Raw genomic sequence first — 26,649 nt, 5'->3', positions numbered from 1 at the left:
CACAGCGTGGAGCCGACCTTTTACACATATTTGCCTGACATGTCAGAGAAGACGATTAAAAACTGGTTCTTTGTTCGTCTCCAAGTCCCAGCTACAGCAGCCTGGGAGGGTAACTGGGCCTGCCCCAGGAGCCCCAGGCCCACACCCAGGACAATTCGATCTCATGGCCGCAGGAATGGGACTGGCACCGTCTCTGGGAGAGTGTGGCCCGAGGCCATTCTCCTCACCCTCACCTCCCTGCCGGCTAGGTGAGGCTCCTGAGGGAGGTGAGCTCCAGGAGCCCCAAATCCTGTGGCTTCTTTTAAAGCTCCCCTCTAATTAGAAGCAGCGGTGAAATCACTTCAGTGATTTTATCTGTCATGGGAAAGCAAACCCTAAACCAAACCTCAGTTGCCCATCCCAGAGCCACCAACGCCCCCATTCTTCCTTTAAATAGTTCTAAATGGAAAAGAGGGAGAGGGGAAGGGAACTGTGAAAGTGGGAAGAAGGGGGTGGACCTTTGTACAGAAGTGCTCAGTGTGAGCGTGTAAGAGAGTGTGTGAGTGTGTGTATGTACGTGTAGAGTTTCTCTCTCTCTCTCTACGATGGGAGGAGACTAAACCTAGAAGCCAGAAGTGACACAGAATCATGAACGTCTTCACCTATTGAGCAACAGTTTCATGTGGAATCTAACGCTGAAGTGGCCCCGGGGGTGGCAGAGTAGGATCCGCTAAGGCCAGTCGTGCCCTGCACCTCGTGGGCGGGTGGGGAGGCGGGGACGGCGACCCATCCCCACTGTGTCCAGGTCCGCGGGGATCATCGGGTCTGGACGCTTCCACCGGTGTAGCCCTTCCCCAACCCCCGACCCCCACCCGGGAGTGGAGACTCCCCCAACTCGAAAGTTCCGAGGGGAGGGGAGCCAGGGGTCGAGCTTGTCGATGCCCCTACCACTGGAGTGCGAAAACACACTCACACTCGCATCGCACCCAGCACATCCAGCAGTCAGTCTGCTTCGGTTCCCGGGCCAGGGACTGACCGGGAAAGCGGGTTGGGGCTGTTGGGAAAAGCTGGAGCTGATGGCAAGATTGCCGCGGCTATAAATCCATCACTTCCCAGGTCAGCTCCGTGAGGCGCTGGGACTGCAGCTGGCGGAGTGAATTCCTGGGCCAGCGCGCATGCGTCGGCAGGTAGCAACCCAGCTCTTTATGACCAGGTGAGATGTTGGTGAGCAGGTAAAAAAGGAGGATTTGCCTAAGCGATTCCAGGGAGCGGGCCCGGCCGAGCCCTCCAGCCCATGCCCGGCGGGGACCAGTCGCCAGGAGCGCCGAGCCGCGATGTCCATACTTGCCAAAATGGGGGACTGGCAGGTACGGGGGGTTTGCCTTGGCTGGGGCTGAGGTGGGCGGAGGTGGAGTAGGGGAGGGGGCCGGAGTGGGGAGGAGGAAAGGAAGCGCCGTGGCCCAGGGCACGGGAGTCGTAGGTTAAGCGCGCGTGGCAGCGCCCAGGAGAGCTCCCAGGAGACAGCGAAGACAGGAAAAACGAGCGCAGGCAGCGGCTGCGGTGCTGGGGGCAAAGCGCGCCGCCCGCGGGGCCCGGCGCCGGGGAAAGTCCGGCGCACGCTCCACAGGTGGCCTGGTGGGTCACTTGTGGTTTGTGCTGTGGCCGGTTCCCCCACCCCCTCCCACCTCGAGCAGGAACTTGGGAGGATGACTATTTCGGAAGGGGGGAGGACGCAGGCCTGGGGTTGCGGTGCGCGGCGGTGAAGGTTTCCAGCCCCCTGCGCCTGCGGCCTCACCCTAGACCCCAGCGTGGAGTGTTGGACAGGTTCTGGTGCACCTGTCTCTCTTGGTACCCCCAGGTTTCGGGAGATGTAGAATGTATGAAGAATGGAAAGGGGGCCGATGACTGGCTCGCGGAGGCAACATGTTTCTTTGGGAGATAAAAAGTTTGCCCGAAGTTTAGCTACCAACTCTCTCCACTTCCTGAAATGGGTTTTTGCCGCCTGGGCTACAGATGACGGAGTGTGTGAATGGTGGGTGAGGAGGCAGGGGGGTCGCGAATTTGCCAAAACCAATGCCTGCGGAACTTGGCCCTGCTAGGCCGCGAGCACCCCAAGGGGTCCAAGGTTTGGCTCCTGTCCTTCCTGGGCCCGGGATTCCGATCCCGGCCAAGGAAGCATTTGTCCCGCGCCCTTCTTCCAACTTCCAGACATTTTCCCTTCGGGAAACAGTACGGCTCTGGCCAGGTTGGTGGCGGTAAAAGGCTCTGCCTGTCGCCGATTTCATCATCAGAACAGCGAGGCCCTGTTTTCGCCCCAATCAAGAGGCCTGGTTAGGGTGAGATTCTGTGTGCCCAAAAGCCCGGGGGGGACAATTCGAATCTAATGCCCTGAACTTCCCCCCCTCCTAAAAAAAAAAAATCTGAGGCCTTGCTACTCCTGGTCGAGTTCTTTCTCTTGTTTCAGATTTAGGCCATTAAAAGTAAAGTTCTGAGAAGTGCAGTCTTCACTAAGCTACCTGGAGTTGGAGAAAGAAAGGCCTTTTGCGTTCTGTACTTTTTTCCCTTGTATTTATTACTTTTATCAAGAGTGAACTCTTTTATATTCTTCCCCCTAGTTAATCCTCACTAAATGGTATTTCATCCGCGAGGTTAGACGAACTTGTGGTTTAAGGACGCAAATCCGGGAATCCACACCTCTCCCTCCCTGCCCCTGTGGGCTGAAGGCCCTTCCTAACTCTCTTATTTGGAGGCTGAAGACTGGGGGAGTCCTTTCGTAGCAGTCTTAGGGTTTTCTCCTCAAATTCCAGTGAATTTCGCTGGAGAACTCCTAGGCAGTGAGAAGGTGCCTGTTGAGTAGCTTTGACCTGGGACTGGGCCTTCTGTGGGTTCCACTAAGGTTTGAAAGCCGCGAGACTGCCGCAGGAGGAGGAAGGAGGGAGCCGCGGGCCTGGCTCCTGCGGGCTCAGTTAGGCAAGTGGCTGGAGGCCTGGATCTCGGGTGGGGCGAGCGAATTTGGGGCCCGGAGGGGCCGTATCTGCTGGGCTGGGCCTGTTGGGCTCCCGGCTCCCACTGGGCATTGGCAATCGGAGAAAATAGAGTCATTCTGGCCTCTCACTGTCTCTTTCTCTTTGTGACTCTGTCTCTCACACAAATACTCCCTGTTCCCCGCGACGCCCTTTTTATGGCCCTCACATCAGGCCTGGATCTCCGACGCCCAACCCCAGGCCTGGCGCTGCTGTCCCGGGGTTCTGGCCCTGCCGGAGCATTGACATGCAATGAAGCGACTTAGCGTGGTAATGACGCTGGCACAAATGCAGCTCGGCTGGCTCCAGAGGCGACCCTGGCGCTCGCCCGGGCCTTTCATCAGCGTCTACACCGGGGGCGGCAGTCCAGAGTCGGCAGGTCCCAATCTGCACCTCAATGGCGCCCTCAGCGGGAATACAACAACAGTTTAGCATCCCCGGCGGGTGCGGAGCCGGAGATCTGTCCTGCGCAGGCCAGCGGGGACGTGGGAAGGGGGTTGAAATGGGGTTGCAGAGGATGGAGTGCGGCCTTCCCAAGCCCGCAGAGGGCAAGAAAGCGAAACTTGGAGTTCCCTTACGCACACCGCGGCGACGTCTACGAAGTGTAAAAACCCATGCTCTCAGGCCTAGGATTTGGCCTGCTCAGGCTGTGGCTGCTGCTGGGAGGGTGTCGGTGCCCCTGGCAGCCCAGATCCTGACTTCAAACCACTGCACTGGCGACAGGTTGGGACCGCCCTGTAGGGGCTAGCCCTGGAAAGTCGACCATTTTCTGGACGGAGGGCGGCGCCAAGCCTCCAGTCCGGTTCAGCCGAGGGATTGTGCTCAGTTCAGGTGGGGCTAGGGAGCGCCCAGAGCATGGGGAGGGCTCCCTGGGGGCTCTGAGGCCCCTTGCCAGCTCTGGCTTCTCCTTAGCTTTTTGGAGCCTTCTGCCTACTCTGCTAGGTTTGGGGAGTTCGCTGGGGTGTTTGGAGGGAGAATTCCCCTTCTGCAGCTTTGGGTGGAATGGGGAGTTCTCCCAGCTCCTGCCTTCCTTCCACCTGTGTGGAAATGCTCTCATCTGCCACAGTTCCCATCCCCTTTTAGGGACGCCCGGTGGAAACCTGGGAGGCCTGGAGGTTTTCGAGAAACAAGCCCAGATGAATCAAAGGTCCTTACTGGAGCAACTCTGAGGTGGGACCTAGTGTAGTTAAGGAGTTAGTACATACAGCAGAGAGAAAAGACAGAGGTAACTTTCTTTTGGAGGACAAACGAGGAAGCTCAGCCAGGAAAATTAATTACTCTGTATTTCATAGTGTCACATTAGGTCCTTTTCTTTTTTTTTTTCTTACTTAAAAAAAATCCCAAAAACGAAAGGGATAAAAGCCCCGGAGGAGCCAGCAGGCTCCTGTGAGGAGTCCAAAAGCCCGGACTGACCAATCTGGACGAGGAGGTGGCTCCCAGGCCTCCAGGTTGCGCGGCAGCCGGGCTCTGCCTCGCGAGCACGCCTGCGTTAGTAGCATCACCAAATCATGAAGGAACTCTCCCTGCTTTAATTAAAAAGGGGAATCTTGGGAAAACTAGAGCAGATTAACACAGCTAAGAGTCGGTTCCCGGTGATTTATTTTGATGCATGCATGAGACGGTATCTAGACTTGCAGGCACACACATGTCTGTATTTCGGCTCAACTTCAGAAGCGGGTGTGCAGTTCCATAGGAGTTCTGTATTCGTGTCCAAGTCGCACCTAGGAAACCTTAGCCTGAACACCAAGTTGAACTGTCAGTTGGCCCTAGCTTCACACAAACGGAAGGAAAATTGTTTAACCCCCGGAGCTGTCAAGTAACCTCTTCAGGGTACAACTTTTATTTTACACGCCGCAATTAAGGGATTGCAAACCCCAGCAGAGCCACCGGAGTCGCTTGGCAGAATCTCCGACCTGGGGGAAAGCTCAAAGCCAATAAAACTCCCAAGGCGCTGCGGCCCGAGGGGGTGGCTGCCGCAAGCGGAGGCGATCCCTTGTTGGGCAAAAATTTTGGAGTGACTTCGCCGGTCTTGGTTTGGTGGTTATGTTTAATTGCGAAAGGGATAATGATTTCTAATAAAATTGCACGGGGCCAAAAGGGCAGCTCGGATCGTGGTAGTAGGGTTAAGGGAGAAGTGCTAGAAGCCGGGCCCCAGGCGCGGCGGCTTGGACTTTGAGCAGTGCCGGGCTTTGCAGAAGGCATCTCTGGAGAAAAGGAAGCGGAGAGAGAAAGGAAGGGGAATGTGGCGGAATTGGGGTAAGAGAGGTGGTGCTGGGACAGGGGCTCGCGGCGCAGCTCAAGGAAGGTTTTATCAGTTCGCAGGCTAGAGTGCGCTCTAGAAGCAAGTTCGCGGCGTAGAGAGGCCTTTATACCTGTGTCGGAGCGGCCGGCGGCAGATTGTGGTACTGGCGAGCAATTGGACTATTGTTGATATGCTAATGAGGCGATTAGGCTGTTGGTAAAGAGCTGGAAAAGGGAAAAGTTTCTACCATTAGAGGGAGATCTCCGAGCGCACACGGGAGCTCTTTCCCTTCTCTCCTCCTCCTCGCCCTTCTCCTCGCCCTCCTCCTCCTCGCCCTCCTCTTCCTCCTCGCCCTCCTCCTCCTCCTTGCCCTCCTCCTCGCCCTCCTCCTTCTCCTCCTCCACCTCTTCTCCCTCCTCCTCCTCCTCCTGCGCTCACCGCCGGCAGCCAGCACTTTGCGCTTACCCAGAGAGTAGCTCCACTTGCGTGCGAGACGGAGAGGGGCATATCCGTTCACGCCGATCCATGAAAATGCTTTGGAAATTGACAGATAATATCAAGTACGAGGACTGCGAGGTAAGCGCGACGCCGGCTCGATCATCCCTGCGCCCACAGGCTCCGAGCTCGACCCTCCCTCTCCTCTTCCTCTCCTTGCAACCAGCTGCGAAACGCGGGTGGGACAAACTTTCCCCAGCGCAGGGCCCGCCCCTCGGATTCGCCCGAAGAACGCGGGGGAGAAGCTGGAGAGGGAGGACGTGGATGCTCCCTTCTTTGGTTTCCCTACTTTGAAGCCCGTGTCCCACTTTACTCCCCTTTCTGACCAATTTTGGCTGTGCCTAAGAGTGGGGCGAAGAGAAGAACATGGGCTTTTGAAGCAATTGCTGGCCACTGGGCACTTGCCTGTGCACTCCTCGTGTTATCCTCATCGAGATTCTGAGGGCCCAAGTCATCAGGAACAGAAAGGAAAGAGAAAACTCTTCTCTCTTCAACTTCCTCTCCGATCTTTAATATTCCTTCTTCTTTCTATTCATTCATTCATTCTTTCTTTCTTCCCCCCACGCCACTTTCTAAAGCGGTTCCCTTCTCGGCTTTAGAGACGGGCCCCCACACTTCGCTGTGATCTGGGCTGCATCTTACTGTAAGCGGGTTCAACTTAAGACCACTCTTTCCAGCTGCGGGGCTCGCTCCAGATCCTCTGTGGTTCAAGAAGTTCTAAGTAGCTTCTCCCTCTAAGCTACAGGATCGACGCACTCCACGGGGGTGTGTGGGGGTGGGGTGGGGAGATGTGCCTCGCCGAGCCTGCTGGCCGCTGGGTACTGGAGCACCAGCTTCTGCACCAGCCCAGAACGACCGTGGGAATCCTTGCGCGGCTGCGGACCACCTCTGGTGCCGCGAGCCCGCTGGGCCGACAGAGCGCGCCGCTTTGGAACCCATTTTAAAACCTAGAGTCCCCTGAGCTCGCCTTCTTGAGGCAGCAAGGGAGACCCTAGCGCTACCGGTCCACCCGCAGGAGGCGCTGGGAACGGTTACAGCCATCACTTAAATGAGCAATGAGTCCGAGAGCGGGGTTGGGGTGTGTAGGGCTGGAGATTCCCTAAATAAATAGGTGGCAGTCCCAACTTTTGCTGGTTTTTTTTCCCCCCTTAGTTTTTGGCATTTGGAGCTGAGAATGTTAGGCAGGAGGTGTGCAGGCGCAGGGGCAGAGATCCTGACTTCACTGGAAACCAGAAATTGGGTTTATGTGAACGATGTGTCACCCGCTCCCTCCTCCCTTTTCTTTCTGAAGACTGTTTTAAATCTTTCTCCTTTCAGGCCCCCCCTCCCGGTAGATGGGGACGGGGTGACATCCCACGGGTGCCGGTTCTTCTCTGGTGGGCCCTGTCGCGCTGGGGGAGGGGCGCAGGGACCCCGCGTCAGACCAGTAGCTTTGTTTTCGAGGCTGGGGGCGAGCTTTGCGGGCAAGGAGGAATGAAACTGAGCCCCTCAGTCTCATAGGACAGTTCATACTGTACTGGTCTGGGCTTTGGCTGGAGGCTCGGGCATTTCACTTTCGCAGAGGCCGAAACCCAGCTCCAGGTGTGGGCGCTCTCCGCGGGCGGGGTCCGAACCTCCGAGCGGCTCTAGGCGCCGACTGGGTGGGGTGGGTGGCTAGGTGGGGGATGAACTTGCACCCATAGAGGGATCCTGTGGGGGCAAGTGTGAATGCGTGTGTAAGCGAGGCAAAAAAGATAAGAAAGGAGAGAGAGAGGAGAATAAAGTCAAAGCTGTTTCCACAACTTTGTCGGCGGCGGGCAAGCGCCGGAGCGGGGATTTCGGGTTTCGGAGTTGGCTTGGGGCAGTCTGATTGTGCCGGGGCTCTGCAGGGACACGCAGAAGACGAGGTGCCGCCTGTTCTGACAACCTGGCGGGTAGACTGGCAAAGGCAGCACGCCTGGAGAGCTAGTCGTGTCATCTGGGGGGGCGTCAGGCGGGAGTGGCCCAGCCAGTCGGACGGGTTTTTGCCGGGAGCCGCGAGCCCGTGCCAGCGGCGCCCGGGCTGGGCCGCCTAGCGTCTGTGCGCGCCCCGGCCCGCATCCCGGCTTCCGATCCGGAATCCCCGGCCCCAGAGAGCCGAAGGCAGAGCGACGGTGGCCGGGGAGCGCACGGTGCCCCTGTCCGAGGAAAGCTCAAGAGGAAGCCGAGGAGAGGGCCAGTGCAGCGAGAGGGCCGGTCCCGGGCGGGGCGCGGGGTCATGGAGGAGCCGCGCAGCAGCGGGCAGCTGAGTCCCGAGTCCCAGACTCGGCTGCGAAGCGGCGGAGCCCGAGGCCAGACAGGGCCGGGAAGCGCCTGCGGCGCCGAGAGCCCCACGAGCGCCCGGACGCGGTCCCCAGCAGCTCCTGCCCGCTACGCACGACCCCCGCTGCATCCCGAGGTCTGCCCCAGCCTTTTAGGTCTGATTGTCCTCGCTCGCTTCCTCTCCCCTTCCCCCTCCCCCGCGGCCTCCCCCTCCGTGCGCTCTGGCTGGGCCCCCTCCCCCTCCCTCTCTCCCTCCCCCTCTCCCTTCCTCCCTCCCTCCCTCTTTTCCTCCCTTCCTCCTCTCGGGCTCTCCCTCCTTCCCTCCCTCCCCTCTCCCCACCCCGGGCTCCTCTCCCTCGCCCACACTTTCTTTCTCACACACGCACGCAGACACATTCTCCCTCTCTGCGCTCTCTCCTTCGGTCTCCCTCTGCCTCTTTCTCTTTCACTTTTGCATGCCCTGCAACCTTTTAAAATGTTGCCCCTTCCCTGTGATTCGCCAGACGCCGCGCCGCGGCCCCCCGCGCGCTCGCCCGCTCCCTCTCTCGCCCGCTTTTTGTCTCTCGCGCTCCCTCTCCCCACTCCGATTTGCTACACTGAGACTCCCGTCAATGGACTGCATTGAGAGCCGGCTCCGGCGCGAGTTGCCTCTCCGCTTCACGCTCGATTTCCAGGCATTCTTCCCTTATTAAGTATTCGTGTAATATTAATAGTCATGAATATCTGCTATTAGGAGGCTCCAGGAACGCTGCCCAGCGCGGTTATTAGAAGCTCAAGCGAAGCCGCCGCTAAGAAAAGAGGGGGAGACACGGATTAAGGAACACGCACGCACCCACACACTTACACATACTTTTTCCTTTTTCCTTTTTTGGGGTTTTTCATTTTTAAAGAACTTTGAATCATAACCAGTCGCGGCAGGATAGAGACCGTGGGTTCGACCAGCTGAAGGCGCCGCGCGAATCGGTGGTTCAAGTTCGGATGGATCCGAGCCGGGCTCCCGCGCTCCGGGGAGCGTCGGCGCCGTGACTGGAGTCCTGGGTCGCGCGGGGCTCTCGGCGCCTTTTGTGTGGGGCGCGCTCGGGCGGCGGGGCAGCCGGGCGCTCCAGGCTTGCTTGTTTTTTTCCACCCTGACTCGTTACCCCAGACTCTTCGCAGATGTTAGTTCACAGTTTTTCAGCTATGGTGAGTCCCACCCCCACCCCGTTCCTGTTTCTTTAGGAATTCGATTCTGGAAACCTGGTGCCGTGGAGCTGCCCGAAACCTCGGGTTTCACGCCCAGCTTTCCTTCAGGACACCCCCTCCATTTGCATCCCCCACCCCACCTTCCACCTTTCTCTCGTTCTTTTTCATCCCTAAATCGAATGCATTACCTCCTACCCCAGTCCCCGCTCGACCTCTCCGAGCACGCAGACCTACCTCGCCGCTGCTTCCCAAGGCGTGTTTTTCCCCACGTTCATCTTGATTTCCTTGCGTCTTCACTTGTTCCCGAGATGTTCTCAACATTTGATGCTTAATCTGTCTGCAGGAAAAGTGCAGCCCGGTGTGCCCCCTACCCTCGGGGCCTGCGGCTGAACCGCCGAGGGTTCGCCGTCCCTGGAATCAACTGTTCGCTTGTTTTGCAAGCGAATTGCAATAGAGAAACCTACAGTCAGGCGTTTCTTCTGCCCTTTGGGGCTGAGGTGGAAGGGGCGGGGGGCCTCCGCCCCGGGGTGCACCTCTCTCTTTTAAACCCAATAAGGCTGAATCTTTCTATTTTAAACCTTGACTTGACCTCCCCCTTTCCCTATCCAAACCATAAATCGACTCTGTCGAGAGAAAGGCTCCTAACTGAGGAAGCGGAAAAGACAGACCCCGATCCTGCAGTTAAAACCTTCTTTAAGCTGGTAATTTAAACGTGTGTTTTCGTTACAGCCCCTCTGCGAAATATGTTTCTATTTAAATAGTTATGAAACGGTAATAGTCTTTGAACGTTTATGATTGTTTTCTCTCCAAATAAATACAAGATAATAAACAATGACGCAGTGGCAGACAGGTTCAAATAGGGGGAAAAGAAAAGGCCGCTTCTGCTGTTTAGTATTTAGGAGGAATTTTAATTTTGCTTAAGAGAGGTTTCACGCTGCAGTGTAATGGGCTGTGTTCCAGAAGACCCTTTTCTATCTCTTCCCCTCTTTGAAAGAAACGCCTGAATAGTCTCTTGTGCCTCTACATACACAGTTCCTCTGCGTTGTTGGAGGGTCTGTTTCACTTGAGGGTATTTCCTGAAAAGAACTTAGAGCTGATTTTTTTCCCGGCGGCCAGCCAACGGGAACGGGGGATTTCCCACGCAGGCTTGTCAAGTGGATTTTGTGTGGATAATTGTAGCTCGACGCCTGATTCCTTGTTCTTTACCTTTCCTCTCGCTCTCTTCTAGGACCGTCACGACGGCACCAGCAACGGGACGGCACGGTTGCCCCAGCTGGGCACTGTAGGTCAATCTCCCTACACAAGCGCCCCGCCGCTGTCCCACACCCCCAATGCCGACTTCCAGCCCCCCTACTTTCCCCCACCCTACCAGCCTATCTACCCCCAGTCGCAAGATCCTTACTCCCACGTCAACGACCCCTACAGCCTGAACCCCCTGCACGCCCAGCCGCAGCCGCAGCACCCAGGCTGGCCCGGTCAGAGGCAGAGCCAGGAGTCAGGGCTCCTGCACACCCACCGGGGGCTGCCTCACCAGCTGTCGGGCCTGGATCCTCGCAGGGACTACAGGCGGCACGAGGACCTCCTGCACGGCCCACACGCGCTCAGCTCAGGACTCGGAGACCTCTCGATCCACTCCTTACCTCATGCCATCGAGGAGGTCCCGGTAAGAGGCCGCGCGACCCGCGCGGGAGAGAACACAGCCCCCTTCTCGCCTACCCCCAAAAAGGATACCTGGAACATAGAGTCGGTGGGCCCGGGTGCTCCCCAATATTTCCTTTTAAAAACATTTTATTCGGGGGCGGGGAGGAGGGGACGTTTTGAGGAACCACACTAAGTAGTTGCGAGTTCTGCCCCAGAACAATGGTTCCTGGAGCTCCCTCAAACAATGCCTGCATTACCATTTCCACCAACACAGATAAATCAGACCAATGTCACCATTAACAATATCTTCCTCTCGACGACAGTAAACTGTCTCAATTGCTAAAAGATCTACTTCCACCGCTGAGTCTGGCGTGGAGATCTCTCCCTGTCCTGGGAATGATGTTAAATGCAACCAAAAGAGCTCATTAAATGTCCTCAAAATGTAAAAGGAAGTGTAAAAGACATACTAAGATCATTTTAACCGGATTTTATAAGCACAAGTGAAACCTGAAAGTTATGTGTACACCCTATCCTGATTAAAGAAAAACTAAGTAGCAAATCCAAGCAGAGGGACATTAAAATGCAGCCTTCTTCTCTTCCTAGGGGTGCTAAGTGGTGACCTCATAAATCATTAGCTGGGTTCCCAACGCCTATCAGAACCTGCTACACCCCATATTAAATTAAATGTTTTGAGACTATTGGGTAATACATTGAATTCTAATTTAGTTATCAATAAATGCAGTTTAAAATAATTTCTAAAGAAGCATGGCATTAGCACATTTACTATTTACAATGCAAACCAGGCTATTGATAATTTGAAAATACTTTCTGGAATTAAACTTAAACCAGTACCTCTGCTTCAATTCTATATATTTATGGTTTCCTCACAACCTTCCTGAAATGGAATTAGAGCAAGCCAATAATTTTATTAAAGCTGTAAAGGCTTCTGTTAAAGCTGCTTTTCTTTGGAGAGGAAATGTATCTGGATGTGATTTTTGCTAAAATGCTATTTCAAATTACTGCATCAAATATTGCAGCAGTATGTCCGTTGACAGTTTAATGATTACTACATTAGATTGTAAGGAAAATGGTCAGATGAACTTACCTGCTTGCTTGGTGAATTTAAAACATTATTTAAGTTCCATAGGAAAATAGAAAATTTATTACATCTCTCATTTGGCCCAGTTAGTCACTGAAATTTGTTGGTTATGTTTAGCAGCCCTTGCATGGAAGGCAGGAAAGTAGGCACTTGATCTAGTATAAGGTTTAGTGAGCACTGTATGTCTGTATGTGTGTGTTCATACTTACATGTTTTTAGGAACTGATACTTAACAGTGCATTGTTTTGGAAGTGAGAGGAGCACTAATTTATATAAGAGCAATTTAAACATGAAATGGGAGTTAGGATCGTTTTAGTTCCCTTTCCCAAAGCACTCTGAATCTTTTCCTTGCTTGTTCTTTGAAAAGATTTGAATTGCAAAATAATGTTGCAAGCTTTTGGAACTACTGTGAATTAGAAATGCTCTACTTTGCAAAAATTTCAAGGTGAATTCTTAACACCTGTATACTCACTCTTTGTGGCAAAATTGGTCAGTACCAGAAATTAACCAAAAGACGAAATTAAAACAAGGAAACCCAGTTGGTGTTCTTCCCTCTTCCTCCCCCATCTTTTAAGAAAAAAATTCTTTCAAAGGAATTTGGGTCAAGAAAAAGGTTGTTTTCAATTTTTTCCCATTGCTGCAACAGTTAACCTTTAGTAAGTATAACTGGCTAAATATTTAAGAAAATCAAATCGATGGTGAAAATTATTTAATCATTAATATCTCAGTGGGGTTTTAAACTTAACAGTCTTCCCTGTATGGACAAGGTCTAGAAATAACACAAATGAAAGTATTATGCCACACTACATTTACTTTATGGGTTTAGGGTGCATGCATATAAAGGGATCATATTTCCCCATATAGTTAAAAACACAAGAACTGCAGCAGTAGTCATTTCTGAACATTTCTCAATTTAATTATACTTAAATCCAGAAGCACTTTAGGCAAGTTACAAATGAGAGCATTGAGTATAATAAAACCTGTAATAAAGCAACTTAGTACCATCCACCCGGAATCATTGCGATCAGGCACAATTAACAGGAGCATAAATCCAAGACAGAATGGAAAATGTTCGAATCAGTATTATTGTTGGACAAAGACTAGAGAAGGAAGTAATAGTTTTTTAAATGGTAATGCCTGTGTTTGGTAATGATTGCAAAATCTTCTATCTCAGCAGCCCTGGTGCTAATTTGTAAACACAGCCAGACATTATATTGCCTGTCAGTTTCTGCATTAGAAAACATGATTTCATTTTACTTTCTAATCACGTTTTGACTCTAGCGCACACACGTATACCCATCCATCCGTAAAAAAAAAAAAAAAAAAAGAAAAAGAAAAACACCCCACACCAACGACAAACCTGCTGCTGGACAACAGGAAAGCAAGCTCAAAGGTTTTTTGTTTTTAATTTTCACATTCCTGTCACATCCAGGCTCAGGCAGTAGTCTTTCTAAAAATTTATTTGGAGTTTTCCATAAAGGTGTGTATGTGTGTTTGCTCTTTATTACACTACCTAAACCTTTTCCAACACTCTCCTGTCACTTCCGCCCCTGTCATTTCTATTGTGTTTCCCTGGCTTTCCCTGCCTGAACACTGGAATTGCTCAATTCAGAAGCCGCTGAGGCGCCAATCTAAAGCTAGGTACATTTCTAAATGTTGAACTGACTTGAGAATGATTAGGTGCTCCAACACTTGATTTAATTTCCAAAGAAAGTTTTATTCCTCATCTCCACGCCTTTTAAACATGGATCATTTGCTGGAGGAGGAGAAATTGGCCATGGGCGTGCAGTGAAACCTCTTGAGTTGCAAAGCCCCAAATTCCAATAAGCCAAGATGAGATGTTTACATATAAATGTCATTATACGGGAGGGGGAATTTTGATTCTGCACCTTCCCCTCCTCCCATCTTGGAGGGAATATTCATTTCCTTTTGTTTTGATTATACACTTACATCCATGTGTATCCTTTTGTTGCAGCACGTAGAAGACCCGGGTATTAACATCCCAGATCAAACTGTAATTAAGAAAGGTAAGCCATTTCCTTCTGCATTCCAAGCATGTCCTTACAGGCAGAGTGCTATTTAAAAGAACTTGCAGAGCTGTGTTTATTTTTTCCAAATAGGATTTCCTAAAGGCTCAGAATTAGCAAATAGATAGGCACAGAACAGCAATGCTTAAATAATCAGCTTTCAGTATGTTGGTAATGCCAACAGGCTAGCTTTGTTCTGACTCATGATTTAACCATTTAATTTAGTTTAATGATATTTGGACAAACACACAAAATGTACAGTAGTGGAACTGATTTGGAAGTGGCATTTCAATTTTGAAACAGTTTAATAGTTTAATCCATTGTGTGGATGAGGGTTAAGAAGTGTAAAATGCTAAAATAGTACAAATAATTTAACATTAATGTAAGGACAGATGATAAAAAGCACTCTTTAGCAGAGGGGAAAAAAAATTCATGTTCTTCAATTTAGTTTCTTGTTAGATGTTTAAGGGTCTTGGAACTTTGTGAATTAGGTTAACAAAATTTTAGCTTTTGGTTAAAATTAGTATCTTGAAGATGTGAGGATTATTACCATACTTGTTCAGAGCAGAAATTGTTAGAAAAGTGTCAAGTGATTTGAATGGATTTGTAATTTGTATTGTGTTTAGTGAGTAGAAATAAAGTTTACTGAATTAAATGCTATTCACTCTTGGTAGCAGCTTTTTTTTGGTTATGGTGGCAATGTTACATTTCAGGATTCTAGGCACCACCAGAGGACGATGCTATATAAAACTGTTCTCATTTCTAACCCCAATCAGTATATTGTTAGCTAGTTTAAAGTTTAATTTTTGCATCTGTGAAGTCTTTGTCACGTCAAATTAGATGTGCAAGGGATAAATCTTAAGAGATGCTCTTTCCAAGTCGACATGATAATTGGCTCTTTTATTAGTAATCTCTCAAGAGTTCGTTTAACTCCTATTGTCTCTATTAGCCTCCCCAGAGCTATTAATGTCACAAGTGATCTATCCAAAACCTAGAGCCCCCACCTCCCTATACGTCTAGCATATCCCCATTAAAGAACGCATACGGAACACTGATGAGACTGTGTGCACATTATGTCTCCAAATGGAATTTTGAAATACAATGCATACTGTACTTAAATGACTGTGGATGCATCTGAATTACATTGATGCTGAGAAACGTAATGCATTAGTATACTTTCTGCAGGTCTTCTATTTTTTTTCCTAACAATGGTAGTCCAACAATAAAGAGCTTATGGTTTTAACTAGGAAGTATATATATCCACTTTCCCCATAAAGGCGCTTTAGCAGAGAGGGGCTATTAATATTTACTTAACAAAAGGGCACATTGCTAGTATTCCACTGTAGGCCTCTTCTTCCCTCCCCACTCCGCAGTTCAAAACGGGCCTTGGAATGGATCTCCAAAACTGAGACGTTTTCAAAATTGAACATAGGAAAGGGCCTATTTATCAAAAAGACTGGACGTGTGGTGTGGACAACAAAATCCACCACTTCCCAGCGTGGTGCCTCAATTAAAACGCTCGTTTACAGCGTTTAGCCATCTAAATTCTCGGCTGATTTTAATAATAGGTCTTTGAAGCAGTTTTTCCCCGACACTAAACCCCTCACCCAGCAAAACCCCTAAAGTACAAGTAACTTGCTCTCGGTTTGCAAATGTAACTCCCTCTCTGAACCCTGAACCCGTGCTCCTGGACCTCATCTGGGGCCCACTCCGCTAGGATGCTCAGAGCCTCAGGGGTCACCAATTTCACCACCCATCTCTAGAGAGCACCTTTGACGGCGAAGTGGAAAGGGTCAAGGCAGAAACGCTGGCCAGGCTGGCTGGGGGAGGGCAGGGCCGCCTCCAGGCCGCCGCGTGAGGCAGGGAGGGGCTCGAGGCCGAGGAAGGGAAGTAGCAGAGCCACAGAATTTCAGAGGCGGACGGAAAAGCGGGGACTGTGGCCCAAAGCCTGGGAGCCGACCTTGGCCGGGATGAAGGCCGGGGTCGGGCAGGATTTGGGGGTGATCCATGACGCCCAACACGCGGCCTCCCCTCTGTCTCCGCAGGCCCCGTGTCCCTGTCCAAGTCCAACAGCAATGCAGTCTCCGCCATCCCTATTAACAAGGACAACCTCTTCGGCGGCGTGGTGAACCCCAACGAAGTCTTCTGTTCAGTTCCGGGTCGCCTCTCGCTCCTCAGCTCCACCTCGAAGTACAAGGTCACGGTGGCGGAAGTACAGCGGCGACTCTCACCACCCGAGTGTCTCAACGCGTCGCTGCTGGGCGGAGTGCTCCGGAGGTGAGGCCCGGCACGGCCCCGCCCGCCCCGCCCGCTGCGGCCGGGGGAACCACTGCGCTTGCGCCGCCGGCGGCGGCGGCGGCGACGCAAACCGGCCTCGCGCCGCGGCCCTCCCTACGCGGGAAAGGGAAAGGGGCGGAGAAAAGAGCGTAGAGCCAAGTGGGCGGGATCGGGGGTGGGGGCGGCGGGCGTTCGGCGCGCGCCTGCGCTCTCCGCTGCCTTCTCGCGAGCGTGTTTTGGTGCGCGCCTCGTTCGCTGCCGCGCGCTCGCGGGGTCCTCCGCCCCGCCCTCCTCCTTGCGCAAGCGCAGCTCGCTCCTCCGCGGGCTCAGTCCCGGCCGCTGCAGCCGCGGGGCGCCGTGCAGCCACCTTTTTTCCTCCTCGCGCACACCTTGCAAGCCCAGGAAAAGTTCCTCTCAGGCTCCTCGCTTTGCCTTACCCCTCTGAGTAGGGTCTCCGAGGATAACCGGTCGTGCCTTATATAGAGTTTTAATAGAATGGTTTTTAACTAAAGGAAGAGAATGGTGTCCTCTTGAGTCCACACGCCATGTCCCCCTTTAGCTCTCACCTCCCGACCCCCCGTACTATAGGCGTTTGCATATGATGATGATTCCATCTTACTGGGGCCCTGATGTGTGCCAGGCTGCGTGCGAGCATGTTTACGTGCATTGTGTGTAGTCACTACCAAGGAATGCATCTGTTACATACATGGCCAGGGATTCTTACCTCACCCCTGCGAGGTCTGAGGGATCCATTTAGTAGATAAGATTCTATAAGGGTCAGCAAGGTAAACCACCTTCCCTCAGGGCAGGTTTCTCCCTGCTGTGGGCTTCCAACCCCTAGGATTCCACCGCACGTTGTGAATTGTGGGGCTTGTGTTGAACTTACCCGGATAATAGGTTTCTTCTCTTTCTCTTTCTTTAATAATACTGAGAACTTCATTGTTTTGACGGTTATTCATTTACCTATCTGTTTATGGACCCGCAGTTCCGTTCTAGTGGCTATATCCCACACAAAGCCTATAAAGATGATTTTTTGGAAGGTTTTAACATCAGCCATTCTAGTATTTTCTTCCTCCTGCACAGTCATTTTGCTTTCCCTTTGTAATCTTTCACTCACACAGATCTTTTCCTTGCCCTCTGCTTTTTCCTTCCCTTCCCCCATCCCCAATATTGGAGACTGTTTACCTAGGGGAGTATAATCTAATCCACACAATTAAAGAGCACTTGAGTAGGGAATAAAATCTGAAATTAATTAATTTGCTGTTTTATTTAAACAATTTATCTTAACCACTTTCTGATTATGGGATTCTATTTAGACATCTGTTTAGAACTGCCTCCATTGTCTCTGAAATCAGTGAAACTTTTAAGGGCTGATATCAGCCTTTGACATTTCCAGTTAGGCTGGTGACATGGCACGTAAACAGTTGGCGAAATGAATTTCCCTTTGGGGCTAGAGCCAGAGCAAGAAACGTGAGTGATGATAACTTTGGTTACCCGGAACAACCTAACAGCGTATCTTGCAAAGACAGTTTTAAAGACCCCATTGGGATTTGTGTGATTGTAACAGCAGGGAAAATATACAGTAATCAGTTGAACTCAAGAATACCTCAAACCCTAGAGATGGGGCTGTGTTTGTTTGTTTGTGGTTCTTCTTTAGAGAGTTGGGAAATCAGACCTTCCAACCTGCCACGAGAGTTGCAATAATAACTGAACATAGGGGGTGCTTTACAGTTTAACAGGCGTTGATCTCCTGTGAACTTTCTGTACTATTCCTAGGTTTCCCCCTTTAAATGTCTTGGGGCCAAGCTTCTCAGTTTTTGAAAGCACATTTTAGGAAGCTTTCACAATGATTTTAATGTGGTGCACAGCAACCCAATGTTTTCTAAATCCCTTTCTCGCATATATTTGTGAAACAGGGCGAAGTCTAAAAATGGAGGAAGATCTTTAAGAGAAAAACTGGACAAAATAGGATTAAATCTGCCTGCAGGGAGACGTAAAGCTGCCAACGTTACCCTGCTCACATCACTAGTAGAGGGTAAGCGAATCCACTTGCTAACTAGAAGGAACTTCCTTCTTGGAAAATGGATAATATTTAGTGGCCAGATGTTTGGTTGTATTTTGTGTCAGTTGGGCAGTTTCATCTTTGCAGAGAACATAGCCAGATGTGAATGGAATTCTTTCATGGCAAAAAGAAACATTTGCATATACTCCTATACCTTCATCCTTCTGCCTTCTTTTCCTCTACCATAAAGTTACACCTCCCCAGCCTAATTCCGAGCTAAACAATGCACAAGTTTAAGAACTGCACATTCTCCAAGTTTCTCTCTCTTTTAAAGGGCTCAGCAGTAAATCACTTAAGTTATTCTGACATCTGCGTTTGAGAAATGCGTGACCATTACTTCCTGAATTAATTTGGGAATCTTTGACCTGCGTCCTGATTTAAGCCCATCCTGAAAGCTCAGGGTTATGTGCCCTTTCAGGTTTTTGTTTTCCAAACATATGCTCCCTTATCTCTTTGTGCTTTTCTCTTGGAGAAGAAGAAAAGTGAGCAATTTTTGATTCTGGATTGTGTGGATATGGAAAGATAAAAGAAATATAAGCATTGCAAAAAGTTTCTCCTGGTAGCTTTAAACACACACACACCCTTCCAAATGCCTCAAAACAAAAAGCCAACCCTTATCCTCACTCCCTGCTCTAGATAACTGTCACCAGAAGCCACTCACATTCCTGCTGCCTCTAGATTAAGTTTTTCTGATACAAGATTGGCCTAGGTTTTGGTGTACTGGAATGAATCTATAGCTCTCCTGTGTTTTTCTTTGTGTCCTATTGTAAATGTCTCATGCTAACAGGGGAAAAAAAGTTACTTTAATTACCAGAAACTAGCATGTATATTTAAAGAAGTCATTTTATTTTATTCACATCTTGTATATGAGGAGATATATTATAATTCAATTTTTCTAGCTTTGTAAATTATGTTTTAAAATGTTTAAAACCGTATATTTGAGGAAGAATGCTATGAATTCCTTTTGTTGATGATGTCAGAGATTGGTAGTAATATAACTTTAGGAAATCAGCAATTGTTCAGTGCCAGAAACTCAACTACAGTAGCATTACGTTAAAAATCCTAACAGTCCATAGAGAACCCACTATTCATACTCCAAAAGAATTATAAGCCAAGAAAATGGTAGTGGTGGCTTAGGGTGTAGCGTGGAGTTCGTCTGGGTTTGGGGGTTGAGTTCTGTAGCAGGGAGGCAGTTTCTGGAGAACTGTTATTGTTTGTGATCCGCTCCATTTTATGGAAACAAGCTCTGCGGAGAGGGCTTTGATGCTCTAATTGGCGCATGCGTTCTTCCGGAGCTGGAGCTAATGGCAGGAAGCCCTGCAGTAAAAACCAACTGGTTCAGGAAATTAAAACCAAAGATTCGAAAATCAACAACACAGACAGACTCAGTGGAGTGACCCTCAAATCCTCTTGGTTAATCGGTTTGGATGAACAGATAATTTATGTGATCAAGTTAAAATGTAACCCCTCAGTTGTTCCCTTGCAGAAAAGCTCAAGGAGTAATTATGAATATCATCTGTGAATGTATTGATAGGTGTGAAGTTGGAATACAATAAGCATTTTAAAAGAGAATTTGGAGACATGTCATTTAGGGTGGGGGATGGGACTGGAGGTTGGTGGATGGGATTTACATTTTCAAGTCTTCTTGGCCCTCTAGCAGAAGTGGTCATTTTTCCTGATAAATGCATCCACCAGATCCTACAGAGAAGGAACTAAAATGCCTGAAATGAGAAAACAAGTAGTTTGTGTTTCCTGCAACAGCTGGGGTGAAGGGAATTAGGGAGTTGGTAGTGGGGAGGAAGTTGGGATCCCCACTCTTCATTCTCTCACACTGGCTCCCTCCTCTCCCCTCTTGCCAGGAGAAGCTGTCCACCTAGCCAGGGACTTTGGGTATGTGTGTGAAACCGAATTTCCTGCCAAAGCAGTAGCTGAATTTCTCAACCGACAACATTCCGATCCCAATGAGCAAGTGACAAGAAAAAACATGCTCCTGGCTACAAAGTAAGGCATTTACCTCTGCAGGGTCTCTGTGTCTGGTTGTCAGGAGAAACAAAAATCGTTTTTGCTCTTCCTTCTCCCTTGTTTTCCTTTGGTGTTAATCAGCTCTGTTGCAGTTATAACACTGTCTTATAAACTGTGGTCTATGTTAAGGAAGAAATACAGGTGGAATTTATAGGGTGCTCCCATCTTTTTCCTCTCATCTGTCCCATTTTCTCTTTTTTTTTTTTTAAATGAATGTATGTGGGAGTGGGTTGTAGGAGGGGTTTGATTGAAGTTGAGGGTGGATTTGTAACTATGTTGTTTCAGAAAGACCAGAATCAAATCCTCAAAGGTGTAACAGGCTTACCTATATCAGTTTTTGTCTCCTATCAATATGTTCTCCAAGGGCAAAGATTAAACAGTGGCCTGTAAAATGTGCAAGCCAGAAGCTGTCCTAGTTTCAACCTTAATCCGTTATTCCATTTCTTACCTTCCTTTCACAACCCCTTCTCGAAAGTGCCACACACACACACACACACACAGAGAGAGAGAGACCCACACCCCACAGAAGTTTTAGCCCACAGGCGAGAAGTCAAATAGATTTCAAAATGGCCCAAGTTATATTCCCTTCGGTGCCTGGGCTGAATAGGCTTCTCCAGGTGGTGTGTGAAAAGAAAATGACTGTTTTGATATGTTTTCTGGAAATTAAAAGGCTTGTTTGGAAGCCCTTAATTATCAAAGTTGATGTCACAGGAGGGCATGGAAGCAGAGGGCAGAAGCTGAGGCCTTGGGTGGGACCCTGTTTCTGGCCTGGGGACATCAGCTGGCCTTGGAGAAGGGAGCCAGCCCTGGCTCCTCATTCATCCCCCTCCCCAGCCCCCCAGGCCAGGCTGCTGCTGCCCCTGGAAGGCCCCAGCTAGCCCTTGCTTCCCAGATTCAGGGGCAGAGCTTCCTGAGTTCAGGCCTCATCTACCTCTGTGAAATTTCAACTTTTGTCCTCTTCCCCAGGCTTCCTAAGCACACCCATCTTCACAGTTTCCCTGCAGTATTTTTTTGAGCTATGTGGGGAAAGAGGAGGAATGGGAAATTGAAATGTCTGTTTCTTCTTCCCAAACACTACTTTGAATTATCTCCAAGTAACAGGGTTTTTTTTGTGTTGGCCTGTTTTGTTTTTTTGTTATTGTTTTTTAAAGGCAAAGTAATCCCAAGTAAAGTTTTGCCTTTCTATCCAAATTCACCTGAATTTGATTTGAAGGTGAATGAGTGGGAACTTCATTCTACAAACTGCTGCTGAGGTCTCTAGAGGAGCAGGGAAGAGGGTCTTTATGACATTTTGAATAGGAAGGCCGATGGCTGCAGCATAATGTTGGCAAGATGCTACTGTTTCTGACTTCCGGTCTGCCTGACTTCTTTCTTTCTCTTCCAATGTTTGCAGTGGTTTCCTATGTCTTGGATGTTTGGTGTGAGGGAGAAAGGTGAGACTAGAAGTTTAACATATCTGAGAGGAGAGAGAGAGAGAGTCATTTGTGAAGTTAGGAAGGGCTTGCAGTCAAAGAGAGATGGTTTCGTGGTCACTGAAAGGTGGCTGGGTCTCCCAACATGTGGCCACCCTGTCTGTCTCTGGGGCCTTGGGTCATGTCAGGTGCGGAGAGAGATTTTCTCTTGGCTGCTGGTGCTGCCCAAAGTGGAGCCTTATGTCTCTCTCTCTGCTCCGCTTGTGCTGCAGACAGATATGCAAAGAGTTCACCGACCTGCTGGCTCAGGACCGATCTCCCCTGGGGAACTCACGGCCCAACCCCATCCTGGAACCTGGCATCCAGAGCTGCTTGACCCACTTCAACCTCATCTCCCACGGCTTCGGCAGCCCCGCGGTGTGTGCCGCGGTCACGGCCCTGCAGAACTATCTCACCGAGGCCCTCAAGGCCATGGACAAAATGTACCTCAGCAACAACCCCAACAGCCACACGGACAACAACGCCAAAAGCAGTGACAAAGAGGAGAAGCACAGAAAGTGAGGCCTCCTCCCGACCTGCCCCTCCCACGCCTCCCCAGTCCCCGCGCGCCCACCCACCGGCGGGTGACAGCTCCGGGATCAGCAACCCTTCCTGCTGCTGCTGCTACTGCTGCTGCTGCTGCCGCCGCCGCCGCCGCTGCCCTTGGGTCCCCCTCCGAGTCTCCGGAACTGCTCTCTCGACTGTCAGTGGGGTAGCCGCTCCGACTCTGCGCCCGCCTCGACTTCCCCACCCGCTCCCACACCCCTGTGCCCTCATGTGGAGCCTAAGAGAACAGAACAGGCCGTGAAGCCAGCAGAGAAAAGTTCTGCCGAGTTTGTGAACCCCCCTTTTTTTTTTAAACAAAACAACAAATCAACAACAACAACAACAAAAATTTAAAACTTTTTTCTAAAAAAAAAGTAAAAATAAAAAAAATTATATGCGCTTCATGGGACTGAGTCACCACCTTCCCTTACATCAGTTCAGATTGTAGCCATACTTTAAAAAAAAAAAAACCAAAAGGATGATGACAACATTTTTATCAGTATTGTGAATAAACTTGAACACAAATACACGAAGTTCCATGTCATGTCTTCAGTTGTAGAAGTTTTTCCTCTTTAAGGTAAAGCGACCAACTTGAAGTTTCTCTGGCAACACGATTCGCAGTTATATAAGGGAATCAGTGTTCACGTCTCTGTATATATTTATTTATGTGTAATTTAATGGGAATTGTAAATATGGTGAGTCTGTTTTAAGCCTTTTTTTTTATTTATCTGATCTTGTTTACCTCTTGTTTAGTGGGTTTTGAATCTTCCCTATTAGTTCTTCATGTGGTTCATGGTACTGATTTAGAAATCCAATGTTTGGGGGATTTTGCTCTCTGGGATTCATGAATTTAGCCCTGTTGTAGCATGTTAAAGATGACAAACAGCTGGACAAATTTTTAAAAGGTAAAATAAAATTTTATCTGTAATTAGTATTATTACATTTAGCTTTTCATTGAATTGAAAGAAAAAAAGTGATATTGGACCCTGGAAAGATTTTTAAACTTGAGTGGTTTGATAACCCTTCTATGTATTGTAGGGAGAAAAAAAAAAGTTTATTTTATTCCACTGTCCTCACTTAAAGGCATCATTTGAGCAATAAATGAATATTGTCTTTAAACCAAGGGTTAGGGAATTTTCCTCTCTCTCTCTCTCTCTCTCTCTCTCGCTGTCTCTCTCTCCTCTCTCTTTTTGTTCAAAGAACTTCAAACATTTGGGACCACCTGGCATTCTGTATTTTCACTGGCCATATTGGAAGCAGTTCTAGTTGCATTGTATTGAGTTGTGCTGGCAGTAGTTTCCATGCCTGTCAATGTATCATAGTCCTTTGTTGCCCAGATAAATAAATATTTGATACGCTTTATGTCGATTTTTTTTTATTCAGTGGCTGTCTTTACCCAGGCGTATTTTTGTTCTTGGCAGTATTTTTTATTCAGTATGGTTACAGTAATTGAGTTTAACTCTCCCTTGGCAATTGCTCCTTGCAATAAGCAGCTGAACCCATTGTTTCCCTCAAGTATAATAAAAACTTACTTTCAACTTGGAGTTCAGAGCAGGGTATCATTTAGATATTCCACTGAGTCTGTATTCAGACAAATGACACAATAAAACCCAATGTATTCTTTTGGATAAAAGATTGTACTGCTAAAGGAATGACATACTGTCTTTTCCTTACTAGAAACATTAATTTTATTATTAAAAATAAAGTTTTATTTTATTTATGTTGATCCTTTAGGTTTTAATTTGTGTTTTGGAAACCAAAATACAAAATCTCCAGGACCAAATGTTAAGGATGACAAGGAAGATGGAGAAGAGAAGAACAGAAGAACCTTCCCCCCAGCAGGCGCCCCGCCTAACAGCGCCCCCCTTCCCCTCATAACTGCTTTGGAATTTGTCTCAGAGGATAACTGAGATTTAAATTGTTAGTTCATTAGCACAAAGGAAATACCGACTTCAACCTTCACTTGCTTGCTCAGGCTACTCGGTGGCTAAGACAGGGAAATGAGCTCAGACCAGCTCTAGTTTTCTGGTGGGAGAAAAGGAATAGTGGCAGAAATATACATGGAGCAGGGAAAGAGAGAGCAAATTGTCTCCCATTTATTTTCATATTTTATTTAGAGATGAATTTACTACTGTGCTGTTCTTCAGTAGCTCTCGAGGTAGAAAGGGGAGTGGGAAATGATGTTGATCCCTGGAATCTTTCCTGCTTGCCCCCTAAATGCCAGCCCACCCCTTCCTATCACCACAGGGCTCCTCTTAGGACCTTTTAGAAATACAAAACGTTCTCTGAGGTGGGGTAGGGAGGATGGGGGAGGGCTATGAAGCCTGCCTCTCCAGACCTCTCCTATCTGTCTTCTACAATAAGAGGACTGTGTGCTGAGCTCTGAGAGAAGGAAGGACTTCCTGTGCATAAAGATGGCGAATCCAGAGCTTTTGTAAACTGATTTGGAAATTCTTTGCTTTGGAAGTGAAGAGGATTTTTAACAAGCAAAAGGAGGTGGTTAACTGGAAGGTTTCGAGGAAAGGTCACAGAACAAGTGTCTAGGTAGACACACTGGTGGAGATTTCACTTTTGTGCTGTGCTCTGACATTCCGAAGGACCAAGGAAGCAAAGCATTAGAGAGTGTCCATTTTGCAGCCTTTTGCTTTCTAATCTCCTTATGGAAGGCAGTGTAAAATCAATCTCGACAAACGAACGGGAGTTGGTGGAGTCTAAATTCTATTTTCCGAAGCCAGAGAATTCATAACAATGGTGGGTTTAAAAAAGAATTCAAATGGAAAGTGTATTCTCAGAACGCAATGCGGCAATTGTTTTTTAAAGCGGTTATTTATTATTTCCTAGAGAGACTGGTTAACTGTAACGTAGATGTAACAAAATAATGAGGCGAATGAACCCTAACTGTACATACTCTTGACAGAAATGAAATGCACACAGCATTGTAGCAGGTGAAGTGAAGCATTGTCTATCAGGGCTGTTTTTCTTGGCTGCATCTCAGATTGTGTGGGGGATCCTAACCTCAGGCACAATAGCATTCATAAACAGCCATACATTGCTGCTCTGTCTCCAACGACACATAAATACTCATTTTAAAACGAAAACAATCTTATTAAATACCATTCATTCATATCTGGATTTACAGATGCTTGTTATGTTGGAAAACCTGAACCCAATATAATCCTTGCATCCTGAGAAAGACAGAAAGGAAATAGTGGGTTAGAACATTACAAGGTCACAATAAACAGTGGTTTCCAAATGCAGAGAATTAGTTATTTTTATTCGGTAGTTGGACATTTTGAGGATCATGATATTGTCACCCTCTCTTTTTCTTTTTCTTTAAACAAAAAATTTAAAAGAAGTTATGTATATTTTTAAGAAATGGGAGGATTAGAGAGATTGTATTAAAAATAACTTTTATTGGGCTAACCAAAGGCTATGTGGATTTTGGCTTTCTCTGTGGTGACTGATGTATACTTTCTAAAACACATGGTGACTAGTTGACAGGACAGGTGTTTGTAAACTAACAACAGTGATATTTTTTGGACTAAACTAAATTAGGATACATAGTTGAATTCTAACAATGCTTGCCAGGATATGCTAATTACCGCACCCAATTTTTATGGAAACACAATGCTCCTTCGAGTTTGGTAGTCATCATTACCCCCTCTATTCTCTAACACCCTTTAAAAATTACAGTCCCATCCATTCCTCCCCAAAACCGAATATTAATATAATTTGCGTTCTTGATGGAACTACCATCAGGACTGCAATGCCCCGCAGCTGAAATAATATTTAAAATAGAAGGGATTTGACATTTGAGAAGTCAGTGGCTTGAAATACCCAGTTGTACTTAGCTAATTCAGTCCTTAACCTCTGGTTTCAAATAAATCAATTACAGTCGATTCCACTTCAGTTCAGAAGTGCACAGGGTTTTAGTTAATTGAATACATTTTATTCACTTGCTAGGAATATTCATTTATCAAAATTCCAAATTTAATGTACATTTCTTTACAACTCAGGTTATGTTAGACTGCACAATCAGATCAAATTTGGCCTGGTTTCCCCAAATCCTGCTTAACATATACATTTTACCACTCTCTGAAAGAGACAATGTCTCCCCATTCCTTTTGTCAGCCAAGAGTAAATTCACAATAATTCCATGTCAGGCAGGAGAGCTACTTTCCCCCACAAAGAAAAAAATCATCTGTGGTCATCAGCCTTGCGTTAAGTTTAAATAGGTTAAGAACAAAGCTGGATTAATTAAGTTTTTTAAAAGTGTAGACTTGAAATTAAAAAAAAAATTATGCATGGTTTCCATTAGAGCTT

At 48.3% G+C, this 26,649-nt stretch overlaps 1 protein-coding gene and 1 long non-coding RNA gene across 5 annotated transcripts; one reads left to right on the top strand and one right to left on the bottom strand.

Annotated features, from left to right (window-relative positions):
* The first annotated feature begins 1,125 nt into the window (after positions 1 to 1,125).
* Positions 1,126 to 24,052, top strand: TFAP2A (transcription factor AP-2 alpha). Of its 4 annotated transcripts, none has more exons than XM_025384096.1 (7): positions 1,126 to 1,346; positions 10,430 to 10,864; positions 13,917 to 13,968; positions 16,014 to 16,245; positions 18,162 to 18,280; positions 20,167 to 20,308; positions 22,014 to 24,052. In XM_025384096.1, the coding sequence occupies exons 1-7, from the start codon at positions 1,314 to 1,316 to the stop codon at positions 22,300 to 22,302; spliced, it is 1,302 nt and encodes a 433-aa protein (XP_025239881.1). In that variant the 5' UTR covers positions 1,126 to 1,313; the 3' UTR covers positions 22,303 to 24,052. The 4 variants fall into 4 exon arrangements, with proteins under 4 accessions (XP_025239881.1, XP_025239880.1, XP_025239879.1 ...); XM_025384095.1 differs by lacking the exon at positions 1,126 to 1,346 and adding an exon at positions 5,513 to 5,820; XM_025384094.1 differs by lacking the exon at positions 1,126 to 1,346 and adding an exon at positions 7,884 to 8,155.
* Positions 4,268 to 6,680, bottom strand: LOC112623556. The gene is made up of 2 exons (XR_003119164.1): positions 5,710 to 6,680; positions 4,268 to 5,468 (listed from the first exon to the last, which is right to left on the bottom strand). It is a non-coding gene; the product is annotated as an uncharacterized LOC112623556 (long non-coding RNA).
* Positions 24,053 to 26,649: the final 2,597 nt, after the last annotated feature.

This window comes from Theropithecus gelada, chromosome 4 (genome assembly GCF_003255815.1).
Source record: "Theropithecus gelada isolate Dixy chromosome 4, Tgel_1.0, whole genome shotgun sequence".
NCBI classification, from domain to species: domain Eukaryota; kingdom Metazoa; phylum Chordata; class Mammalia; order Primates; family Cercopithecidae; genus Theropithecus; species Theropithecus gelada.
This window is presented reverse-complemented; position numbering and strand designations above follow the sequence as displayed.

Bases quoted from the DNA above. Each gene is read 5' to 3' on its own strand.
- TFAP2A (XM_025384094.1), top strand. From the start codon at position 7,976: ATGGAGGAGCCGCGCAGCAGCGGGCAGCTGAGTCCCGAGTCCCAGACT. The intron at 18,281-20,166 runs GTAAGCGAATCC...CCCTCTTGCCAG, and splicing joins GCTCACATCACTAGTAGAGG to GAGAAGCTGTCCACCTAGCC. The intron at 20,309-22,013 runs GTAAGGCATTTA...CTTGTGCTGCAG, and splicing joins AACATGCTCCTGGCTACAAA to ACAGATATGCAAAGAGTTCA.